This window comes from Pristis pectinata, chromosome 13 (genome assembly GCF_009764475.1).
Source record: "Pristis pectinata isolate sPriPec2 chromosome 13, sPriPec2.1.pri, whole genome shotgun sequence".
Lineage (NCBI taxonomy): Eukaryota > Metazoa > Chordata > Chondrichthyes > Rhinopristiformes > Pristidae > Pristis > Pristis pectinata.
In genome coordinates, this window is record NC_067417.1 from 48,966,833 (window position 1) to 48,978,005 (window position 11,173).

Below are 11,173 nucleotides of genomic sequence, written 5' to 3' on the forward strand. Positions count from 1 at the left end.
AAGCACTACTCTACATTGTGCAAAGCCACACAAAGTTACTGACGTGTTAATTCTCCCTTCCGTTTCTAAACTTGCAGGAAACTATAAACAGGGGTTTGAAAGCCAGTGATTGGATTGGTCACATCTCGGAATTGCTGGACGGAAGAGGAGGAGGAAAAGACATGTCTGCTCAAGCCACAGGGAAAAATATCAACAGCCTTGAAAAAGCACTGAAGCTGGCAACTGAGTTTGCTAAACTTAAAATAGGAGACCTCAAAAACTAACAAAAAAAGTATTCTAATAACTTGAAAGACTTTTATGGTGCGGGGAATGGGTCTAGTGCCCGTGATGGCCGAGTGCTTCACCGTCCACTAGCTGACATAAAACAAAGCTGCCAACTGATATAAAGAAAAATGAATGTCTAGAAAATTCATTAGATAGCTTTTAAGTAACTAATCATCTTTGTCAAACCTGTGTTGAAATGTCTGCTATTGATCATTAAGTCTAAATAAAGGGAATGGCCATAAAAAATTTGCTTTTATTTTTTTTAAATGGCCATAATTTATTTAAAATAAAGATTTGCACTATTATAACTCCTTCCACGACCTCACTGCACCTTTGGTGCTGTTACTCAGTGTAATGTAGGAAATGCGGCTACTAGTTTGCACATCTCCCGGTTTACACCAATGTGATAATAACCATTTTTTTCAGTGATTTTGATTGAGATAAATATTCAGCAGATACCTGTTCAACTTTCTGAAATAGTGTCAGTGGGACCTCGTACATCCACCTGAGGGAACTGATAGAGCTTTGGTTAATGTCTCATCAAAATATAGCCTCCCAGTGCATTGTTTCCTCAGTGCAGCACTAGCTAGGAAACCTAGATTTTTATGCACGCATCTCTCGTGTGGCTTGAACCCATAGCCTTCTAACCTAGTGTTACCCATTGAGCAACAAAAAAAATGCAATCCTAAACTAAACATTGTACCCGTTTCAAATGTGGTGTCTGAACTAATTATTCTAAGCTTCAGAATTAGCTGTTGTTTGTAATAAATCCTTGTGATCAAGAATTTACCATTGTTTCCAAGTGTCTGATGATAGTGCTGTACAGGAGCCACCGCAATGGAGTTCTGCTAACTCCCAAATGACTGATTCATTCAAACTTTCATGAAGCATGGGCAATTGCTAAGCTGGTGTTTTTACATTGGGGATAAATGTAAATATACATTTATAGTAAATCTCGCCCCATTTCCATTTTTTCCCCCTCTGGTTTGTACCTTAGTTTTAGCATTGTTTCTGTGCTTTCGTTCATCTTCTCGACACCGCCAGGCAGATCATCGGTGACTACCGAATCTTTACTACTCTCTCTAAGCCCACATCACCACCGTCATTTGGTCTGCAACCTATCACGTATTCCTTTTGTTCTCTCCACTCCTCCCCCACTCTGCAACTTAAAATATGCCTGATTTCTAACTCTTTCAATTTTCAAGAAAGACCATCAACTTGAGACGTTAAGTCCATTTCCCTCTCCAGTGATGCTGCCCGACCTCCTGAATATTTCCACCGCTTTTCGTTTTTATTCCTTGTTTCAACTTTATTACATGGTACCTTACTAAATATTAGAAAGCATCGCACTATCCACGATGGCATGTCTTCTGCTGAATCTGATCAGCTTGGTTGAGGGTGATCTCAGTGTATTTATAATTTCGTGGTTCCCACATGCTTATTATTTTGCAGATAGCCAGGGGGCTAATTTCTGGCCCCCTCTCAGCTGTATTGGTTTGGGATTTGCCAGTCTCACTGCTAATTATCCTGGCTATTTCATGCTCCCACTGCTTTCCATGGGGGGGGGCTGAGGTCCTTGAGATGATCTGTTATGGAGCTTAGATGATTTGACAGCGCACAACATGTAGAAATATCCAAATTATTTTTTTTAAATTGCTGGTCAGGGAAATGAATTTTTTTATGTGGATAATCTTTCCAGAAAAAAAGTCATCATTTTGACTGATCTAGGTATCTTTGGCAGTTGCAGTATTTTACTTAAGTTGTAACTTTCATCACCTAGACTTGAAGTGCTATTTATAATCCAGAGCCTGGCTACCCAACCAGAGCTCAATGTGATCCAACTGTGTGTGTTGGATTTGGGCTGATGGTGTACACTGATAAATTACTTGGGTTCAGTCAGGTCCAGCCTGAAAAATAAAGGCAATTTGATGGATGTATGTAGGAGAGAATACGTTGCAGGACTACAAGGAAATAGAGGGTGTGATGCTACTTAACTGACACTTGGAACTCGGAGTTAACAAATCTATGCTACCTGTGAATTATTAAAATGAAATATTGTGTAGCGGTTAGCATAACACTATTACAGCGCCAGTGACCCGGGTATAATCCCAGCCACTGTCTGTAAGGAGTTTGTACGTTCTCCCCGTGTCTGCGTGGGTTTCCTCCCACATTCCAAAGACGTACGGGTTAGGAAGTCGTGGGCATGTATGTTGGCACCGAAGTGTGGCGACACTTGCGGGCTGCCCCAGAACACTACGCAAAAGATGCATTTCTCTGTGTGTTTCGATGTGCATGTGACTAATAAAGACATCAAATTCTCTGAAGTGACAGAGGGCTGGAGACTGTTGATGTGTATACAGGCTCACAAAAGGACTGCATAATCATCATTCATAAAATAAAAAACCCTAGGAATTAAAGGGAGAGTGGATATGATCTTTTCACCCATCTACACTAATCCTTTTCATTTCCTTGCATTAAGATCATGTCCTTCTCTGCTTTGTCTATTTATGTCTGTCTAAATACCTCTTACACACAGTGATTGTAGCCGATTCATCCACCTACTCTGGCAGCATGTTCCAGATATCAACCTCCCTATGTTTAAAAGAAACTTGCCCCTTAGATCCCTTTTAAAATTCCTTCCTCTCAGCGTAAACCTATGCCCTCTTGTTTCTGATACCCTTACCGTGGGAAAAAGATTTTGATTAAGCTATGTATGCCTCTTGTATACTTCTTGGCCTCTTCTGCTCCAGGGAAAACAAGCCCAGCCTGTCCATTGCGCAGCACCCTGGTGAATCTCCTCTGCACTCTGCAGCACAACCACGTCCTTCCGATAGTGTGGTGGCCAAAACTGTATATGATACTCCAAGTGAAGTCTAACCAGTGTTTTGTAAAGTTGCAACATCCCAACTCTTGTCTTCGTAGGTTAGGGCATGGAATATAAGTATGCCAATATACTGCTTTCACCACCCTATCTACCTGCATTGCCACTTGCAATGAACCGTGGACTTAGACCACTCGGTCTCTATAGGTGGAAACTTCCCTTTCCTGATTACATGTTGCTCCTATGGATGATGTCACTGAGGAAATCTGTGCACAATAATGGCACTACAGCAGGTGGTGGGGTCTTGTGCACAGCAGTAGACTACAGTGGGGAAGAGTCATTGTAGCCAGAGATGAGTTGCTGCAGAGAGAGAGATAGGAGAACCATTCAAGAACGATCTGCAGAGGAAGAGAACCACATGATCAATCATACTGGCAGCTTTAGAGTGAATGATAGATCGAGCTTTATCTGGAGAGTGCTAGGATGACAGACTGTGAGGATCTGGTGAGAATGAGGTACTTGAAAAGATTTTTACTGATTACAGATAAGGCTCCACATTTGTTCCGTGGTATTGGTCAGATTTTTATTATTAATGGGCTTGAGTTTGTGTTGGATGAGGGCATGATGTTTCTTGGCAATGTGTGCTCTGTGATTGAACAGCTCACAAACAACGTGTACACACAAACGAGGAACAAGCACTAGGTGATGTCAACCAAAACAAAAAGGCAAAACAAAGCCACAGTCTAAACCATTTTCTCTGTCACACTTACTAAAAATTAGATTAAACCTTACTTAGCATTTTCTGCAAGTTCATGAACTTTTTCCTAATTAAGAAAAGTAGCAAACTATTTCTGCAACCAGCAGACACTAATTTAAAATGAAAACCAAAAGAACCAGATGTGACTCAGGACAGGAATGTTTCTCATGTTGTGATCAGGATTGTATTTCCTAAGAGGAATGGTTCAAGAGATTCTATAGTAATATTCAAGAGAATTAGATAAATGCTTCAAAGACTGAGTTTTGATGAAGAGTCATTGACCCGTTTCTGGCTCCACAGATGCTGTTTGACCTGCCGAGTATTTCCAACACTTTCTGTTTTTAACACTTGAAAGATGGTAGTCAGGGGATGAGATTACCGTCTACAAACTTTTCACTTGTCTCCCAACTAACCTGACTGCAGTTCCAACTCTCTCCCACCAACCACCCCCAACCAACTCCCCCCCCCCCACCACACCAAACAAACCCCAACCCCAAACCCTCTCCTATGGTGCTGAGAACAGACTTGTCCATGAGAATGTATCTGCCAGAATCAGGTCCCCAGCACAAGGTGGCAATACAACCTCTCTCCCTCCTCCCCCCGTTCCTCCTCCACCCCTATACCCCCTCAATCCTCCACCCCTCCCCCACCCCCTCAATCCTCCACCCCTCTACCCCACCCCCTCCACCCCCAACCCCACCTCTCCCCCACCCTCTTCCTCCCCCCTCCCCCCCCTTCCTCCCCACCCTCCCCCCCCTCTTCCTCCCCCTTTCCCCCCACCCTCCCCCCCCTCTTCCTCCCCCTTTCCCCCCACCCTCCCCCCCTCTTCCTCCCCCTTTCCCCCCACCCTCCCCCCCCTCTTCCTCCCCCTTCCCCCCCTCCCTCCCCCCCCTCTTCCTCCCCCTTCCCCCCCTCCCTCCCCCCCCTCTTCCTCCCCCTTCCCCCCCTCCCTCCCCCCCTCTTCCTCCCCCTTCCCCCCTCCCCTCTTCCCCCCTCCCCTCTTCCTCCCCCTTCCCCCCCTCCCCTCCCCCTCCCCCCTCCCCTCCCACTCCCCTCCCTCCCCCCCCCTCCCTCCCCCCTCCCCCTCCCCTCCCACCCCCTCCCCCTCCCCTCCCTCCCCCCCCTCCCTCCCCCTCCCCCCTCCCTCCCCTCCTCCCTCCCTCCCCCTCCCCTCCTCCCTCCCTCCCCCTCCCCTCCTCCCTCCCCCTCCCCTCCTCCCTCCCCCTCCCCTCCTCCCTCCCCTCCCTCCTCCCTCCCTCCTCCCTCCCCTCCCTCCTCCCTCCCCCTCCCCTCCTCCCTCCCCCTCCCCTCCTCCCTCCCCCTCTCCCCTCCCCTCCCCCTCTCCCCTCCCCCTCCCCCTCTCCCCTCCCCCTCCCCCTCTCCCCTCCTCCCCCCCACCCCTCCCCCTCTCCCCCCCTCCCCCCCACCCCTCCCCCCCTCCCCTCCCCCCTCCCCCCCTCCCCCCCACCCCTCCCCCCTCCCCTCCTCCCCCCCACCCCTCCCCCTCTCCCCTCCTCCCCCCCACCCCTCCCCCTCTCCCCCCTCCCCTCCCCCCTCCCCTCCCCCTCTCCCCCCCTCCCCTCCCCCCTCCCCCCCCCCTCCCCCCCTCCCCTCCCCCTCCCCCCCTCCCCTCCCCCTCTCCCTCTCCCCCTCCCCCTCTCCCCCCCCTCTCCCCCCCTCCCCTCCCCCCCTCCCCTCCCCTCCCCCTCTCCCCCCCTCCCCTCCCCCTCTCCCCCCCTCCCCTCCCCCTCTCCCCTCCTCCCCCCCACCCCTCCCCCTCTCCCCCTCCCCTCCTCCCCCCCACCCCTCCCCCTCTCCCCCCCTCCCCCCCACCCCTCCCCCTCTCCCCCCCTCCCCTCCCCCCCACCCCTCCCCCTCTCCCCCACCCCTCCCCCTCTCCCCCCCTCCCCTCCCCCCCACCCCTCCCCCCCACCCCTCCCCCTCTCCCCCCCTCCCCTCCCATCTCTCCCCCCCTCCCCCTCTCCCCTCCCCCCCTCCCCCTCTCCCCCCCTCCCCTCCCCCTCTCCCCCCCTCCCCTCCCCCTCTCCCCCCCTCCCCTCCCCCTCTCCCCCCCTCCCCTCCCCCTCTCCCCTCCCCCCCGTGGTCGGTGACCAGGAGGTGCCGCCGGTGCCCGGCCCTCCCGGCCTGCGGGCGGCGCTGCAGCGGGAGGCCGGGGGAGGGAGTTGGCGCCAGTGGCGGCCCGATGCCGGGGGACAGCAGGCGGGTGCGGGGCCCGGAGGAGTCGCAGCCGCCGCTGCTGTTCGCGCGGGCGGACGCGGAGCCGGCGGCGGGGCCGGCGCTGCCGCGGGTCGACGGGCGGGCGGCGGCCGAGCCGAGGCCGGTGTTTGCCCGGGCCGGGCTGGTGAGCCAGGCGGACGGCTCGGTGTACGCCGAGTGCGGCCGCACCAAGCTGCTGTGCGCCGTGTACGGGCCGCGGGAGGCCGAGCGCCGGGAGGAGCGGCGGCGGGGCGGCGCGGCCCTGGGCTGCGAGTTCAGGTGCGCGGGCACGGCGGGCGCGGGCACGGCGGGAGCACGTGGTCGGGCGCGGGAAGGGCGTGGGTCACGTGGGAGAGGTGAGGTCGGGTCACGTGCGAGAGGGGGGAGGTTGGGGTCACGTGGGAGAGGGGAGGTTGGGGTCACGTGGGAGAGGGGAGGTTGGGGTCACGTGCCCAGGTGGGCGGGGTCTGGAGGGCACGCACCAGGGGGTGAGGGGTGGGGAGGGCACGTGCCTGGGGGTGAGGGGTGGGGAGGGCACGTGCCTGGGGTGAGGGGTCAGGAAGGCACGCACCAGGGGATGAGGGGTGAGGAGGGCACGCGCCGGGGGGTGAGGGGTGGGGAGGGCACGTGCCTGGGGGTGAGGGGTGGGGAGAGCACGTGCCTGGGGTGAGGGGTCAGGAAGGCACGCACCAGGGGATGAGGGGTGAGGAGGGCACGCGCCGGGGGGTGAGGGGTGAGGAGGGCACGCGCCGGGGGGTGAGGGGTGGGGAGGGCACGCACCTAGGGTGAGGGGTCGGGAGGGAACGTGCCTGGGGTGAGGGGTCAGGAATGCACGTGCCTGAGGTGTGAGGGGTTAGGAGGACATGCGTCCAGGGTGAAGGGCTGGGATTCAGACCCTGTTCCCTGCGAAGAGGAGTTGTTGGACACGTGTACGTCTACGGACTCTTCCAGGGTTCATTTTTGTTTGTCGGCCGCTTGCTCTGGTCACAAGTGTCCGAGCCATTCCTGCCAACCTGGTCAGCTTAAATCAGCATCTTCAGAAAGAGCCTCAAGAGTACTTCGTGACTAAATAGAATCAGAATCATTTATTACCACAGACATATGACGTGAAATGTGTTGTTTTTGTGACGGCAGTACAGTGCTAGACATAAAATTACTATAAACTATAAAAATCAATAAATAGTGCAAAAAAAAGGAATAATGAGGTAGTGTTCATGGGTTCATGGACCGTTCAGAAATCTGATGGCGGAGGGGAAGAAGCTGTTCCTGAATTGTTGAGTGTGGGTCTTCAGGCTCCTGTACCTCCTCCCTGATGGTAGTAACGAGAAGAGGGCATGTCCCGGATGGTGAGGGTCCTCAGTGATGGATACCACCTTCTTGAGGCACCGCCTCTTGAAGATGTCCTCGATGGTGGGGAGGGTTGTGCCCGTGATGGAGCTGGTTGAATCTACAACCCTCTGTAGCCTCTTGCAATCCTGTGCATTGGAGCCTCCATACCAGGCGGTGATGCAACCAGTCAGAATGCTCTCCACCGTACATCTGTAGAAATCTATAGAAATACTTGACTTATTCAGTAAGTACTCTAGGCTCTCCATCAATCTATCCTATTCCAGTGCTTTCGAAGGGCTACTCTGTTTGTCGAAGGCCTTGCCATCTAACCACAACACTAGAAAGGTTTCTCTTTCCCATATTGAATAATTAAATCCTTTGCTTGTTTTGTTTTCTTTCTAGATTTGCCCCATTCTCCTGTAAGAAAAGAGCTGCTTGGATTCAGGGCAACCTGGAGAAGGAGTACTCCTCGATCATGGAGCAGAGTTTGCAGCCTGCCATCTGCCTCCATAAGTATCCCAGGTCCCAAATTGAGGTGTACGTAATGGTTCTGGAGAATGATGGCTCCACCCTGGCAGCTGCTCTGACTTGTGCCTCCATGGCACTGGCAGAAGCAGGCATTGAGATGTTCGACGTAGTCGTGGGCTGCTCCCTGAGGCAGTGCGGCGCCACCTCCCTCTTAGACCCGACTGCAGTTGAGGAGTTCAACGCAGCCAGCTCCAAGGGTGTAGATCACGGCAGTATGACTGTGGCATTGCTTCCCACTCTTAACCAGATCTCAGGGCTGGTGTCGAAGGGAGAGTGGGAGGAGCAGACATCGGTGGAAGCAATCAAGGCTTGTGTCGAAGGTTGCCAGAAACTCTACTCCGTGGTTCAGCAGTGTCTAACCAGATCAGTTAAGAGGAAGATCCCACAATTTGTCAATAAGGCTTAGATGAACTCTTACTCCAGGACATTCCAGTAAATATTTTTCTTAATGTGACAATTTATAAGTTTTTTACCAGTATTTGCTAAATTTAGATGATTCAAATTATAAAATATACCTTGTTAAAATGATTAACTGTTGGATTGAACATTAGAGTCGCAGGATTGATCTGCAGCATAAGACAAGTTGCTGGAGAAACTCAGCAGATCAGGCAGCATCTGTGGAGGCAGAGAGATAGTTGACGTTTCAGGTCGGAACTGGTGCAGGCTCCTGACCCGAAACATCAACCGTCCCTCTGCCTCCACAGATGTTGCATGGTCCAGTGAATTCCTCCAACAGTTTGTGTTTTTTTTACTCCAGCATCTGCAGTCTCTTGTGTCTCGATCTGCATCATGCTGGGTTAGTTAATCACTGGAGATGAAGTAACAGGGTCACTTAGCTCAGCTGCAGTTTTACCTGCAGTCTTGGCTCACATTCCAATAAGTTGAAATGGAGAGAATACTTGCAAAAGAGATTATAAAATAATTTGCAAGCTGTTCTTCAGCAGATAATGTTACTTCATTGCCAGATTTCCCAACTGAGAAATCAGGCGGTGCTGAATGTCTGGGATCTGCTGGCTAAGACAGGTCGGATGAATATCTTCAATGTGTCCCTGGTTTGCTTCCACCATATAGTTTAAGTCTAAACAAAGCCATCCTGTTCTATTCAGAGATTTTGAATTGAAAGAGAATGTTGTCTTGTAGCAAGAGGAGAATGTCTGCTGACTATGAGTTAATTGAACTGGATCAGCCTCGAGGTTGTAAAAGAAAAAGAAAATTGTTCTGAAGTCAAATTTGATTCTAGGCCACGATAGCAGCTGGAGTGAGTGTGACTCTTCTCCCTGCTGTAGTAACAGGGGCTAAAGTACATCAGAGGGCAAACAAAAACAGGGAAAAGATCATCCAGTCATCAAATTTCCCGGCTTCTGTGTTTAATTTTTTTTTAACAAATAAAACCAACAATTCCTGATGGCAGTTATATCTTTATTCTACATGTACTGAGTTGTAACTTGGAGGAAACATGCGGCAATTTCATCAGCCGTGGTAAGTGACAACATTGCTGAGTTGCAGAACAGAGCATCAAGAACAATACCGTGTTGGATCAGGTGTGAATTTTCCATTACAGATAGAGGTGCAATAGTTTTCTTTGTCAACTAAACACGAGGAACTCGTTTAATTGAAAAGGAGACAAAAGAAGCTTGTTAACCTGTGGGGAGGGGATGTCTCTGATAGGGTACAACTGGGATGATTATGGGAATAAACTGTAACCAAGGTTATCCGGTCAGTGAGTGAATGGCAGCAGTTAGGAGACAGAACATGGACAAGTGTCCCAGCTCTGCACAGCCCCCTCCTATGTCTTCCCCAAAATCCACAAGCAGGACTGCTCAGGTAGACCCATTGGTTCAGTCTGTTCTTTGCCCATACCGGTAATCTATCCTTTCTCCTTTGGTCCAGTCCCTTCCCACTTGTATCTGTGGCATCTCCAATGACCTCTGCCATTTTGACTTTTTCCAATCCCCTGGTCCCAACAGACTCATCTTTACCATTGACCTACAATCCCTCTGCACCTCCATCCCACATCGAGGGAGTCTGGGGGCCCACTGCCTCTTCCTCGAACAGAGGCCCCTCCAGTTCCCCTCCAACAACACACTCACTCACCCGGCTGAACTTGTTCTCACGTTGAACAATTTCTCATTCACTCACTTCCTGCAGATCAAAGGTGTAGCTGTGAGCACTCACCGGGGTCCAAGCTCTTTGTGGGATGTGTGGGCAGTCTGTGTTCCAGTCCTAGCTGGACCCACTCCCTCAACTCTGGTACGTCGCTGACTGCATTGGTGTTGCCTGCAGAACTCAGCAGTTTCATTACTTTTGCTGCCAGTTTCCTCCCTGCCTTCACCTTCAATGGTCAATCTCTGGATGTCTCTGTCTTCATCTCAGGAGATAGGTTCGCTCCTAACATGCAGTACAAGCCCATTGACTCCCACAACTATCTCACAACTTCCTCCCACCCTGCCTCCTGTAAGGACTCCATTCCATTCTCCCAGTTCCTCCGTGTCTGTTGTATTTTCTCCGACGATGAGACTTTCCGTACAGGTGCCTCTGAAAGGTCCTCCTCCTCCCTGAACGGTGGCTGCCCCTCTACCATTGTTAACAAAGCCCTTGACCACATCTCATCCATTTTCCGCACCTCTGTTCTCACCCCTTCTCCTCCAGGACAGAATGAGGATAATGAGTTCCCCTGGCCCTCACCTTCCACCTCACCAGCCTCTGCATCCAACATGTGATTCTCCGCAACTTCCACCACCAGACACATCTCCCCCCTCCTCTCAGCGGTGCGCAGGGACCTTTCCCTTCATGACTCCCTGGTCCGTACTTCCGTTCCCACCAACCATACACCTTCTTACAACTTCCCCCTGCAACCAACGCAACACTTGTCCTCTCACCTCCTCTCTTCCCACCATCCAGGGACCCAAAAAGACTTTCCTGGTGAAGCAGTGATTCACTTTCCCTTCTTCCAATCCAGTTACTACACTTGGTGTTCACAATGTCGTCTCCTCTGCATTGGAGAAACCAAATGCAAATTGAGTGACCACTTTGCTGGGAACCTACATTCAGTCTGCAGGGGTGACCTTGAGTTTTCTGTTACCTGTCACTTTAATTCCCCATCTCACTCTGACCCCTCTGTAGCCTCCTGTACTGTCACGGTGAGGCTTAATGCAAGCTTGAGGAACAACATCACTTTGACTGGGCACATTGCAGCCTGTAGGCTCAGTATTGAATTCTACACCAGAGGCACAAGAGACCTGCAGATGCAGGAATCT

At 51.7% G+C, this 11,173-nt stretch overlaps 2 protein-coding genes and 1 pseudogene across 3 annotated transcripts in view; all 3 read left to right on the plus strand.

The window, feature by feature from the left end:
• Positions 1-2,592, plus strand: part of aars1 (alanyl-tRNA synthetase 1) — a 42,877-nt gene extending 40,285 nt beyond the window's left edge. For both annotated transcript variants that reach the window (XM_052028163.1, XM_052028164.1), the window contains exon 21: positions 78-2,592. In XM_052028163.1, coding sequence (XP_051884123.1) covers positions 78-263 — 186 coding nt within the window. In that variant the 3' untranslated portion in view covers positions 264-2,592. The remainder of the gene's footprint in view (positions 1-77) is intronic.
• A 2,171-nt stretch (positions 2,593-4,763) lies between these two features.
• LOC127577512 (basic proline-rich protein-like) lies at positions 4,764-5,979 on the plus strand (annotated as a pseudogene).
• A 15-nt stretch (positions 5,980-5,994) lies between these two features.
• Positions 5,995-9,321, plus strand: exosc6 (exosome component 6). Its single transcript, XM_052028169.1, has 2 exons — positions 5,995-6,338; positions 7,791-9,321. Exons 1-2 carry the CDS (start codon positions 6,046-6,048, stop codon positions 8,320-8,322), a joined length of 825 nt encoding a protein of 274 aa, XP_051884129.1. The 5' UTR covers positions 5,995-6,045; the 3' UTR covers positions 8,323-9,321.
• The last annotated feature ends 1,852 nt before the right edge of the window (positions 9,322-11,173 follow it).

Bases quoted from the DNA above. Each gene is read 5' to 3' on its own strand.
- exosc6 (XM_052028169.1), top strand. From the start codon at position 6,046: ATGCCGGGGGACAGCAGGCGGGTGCGGGGCCCGGAGGAGTCGCAGCCG. The intron at 6,339-7,790 runs GTGCGCGGGCAC...TTTTCTTTCTAG, and splicing joins GCCCTGGGCTGCGAGTTCAG to ATTTGCCCCATTCTCCTGTA.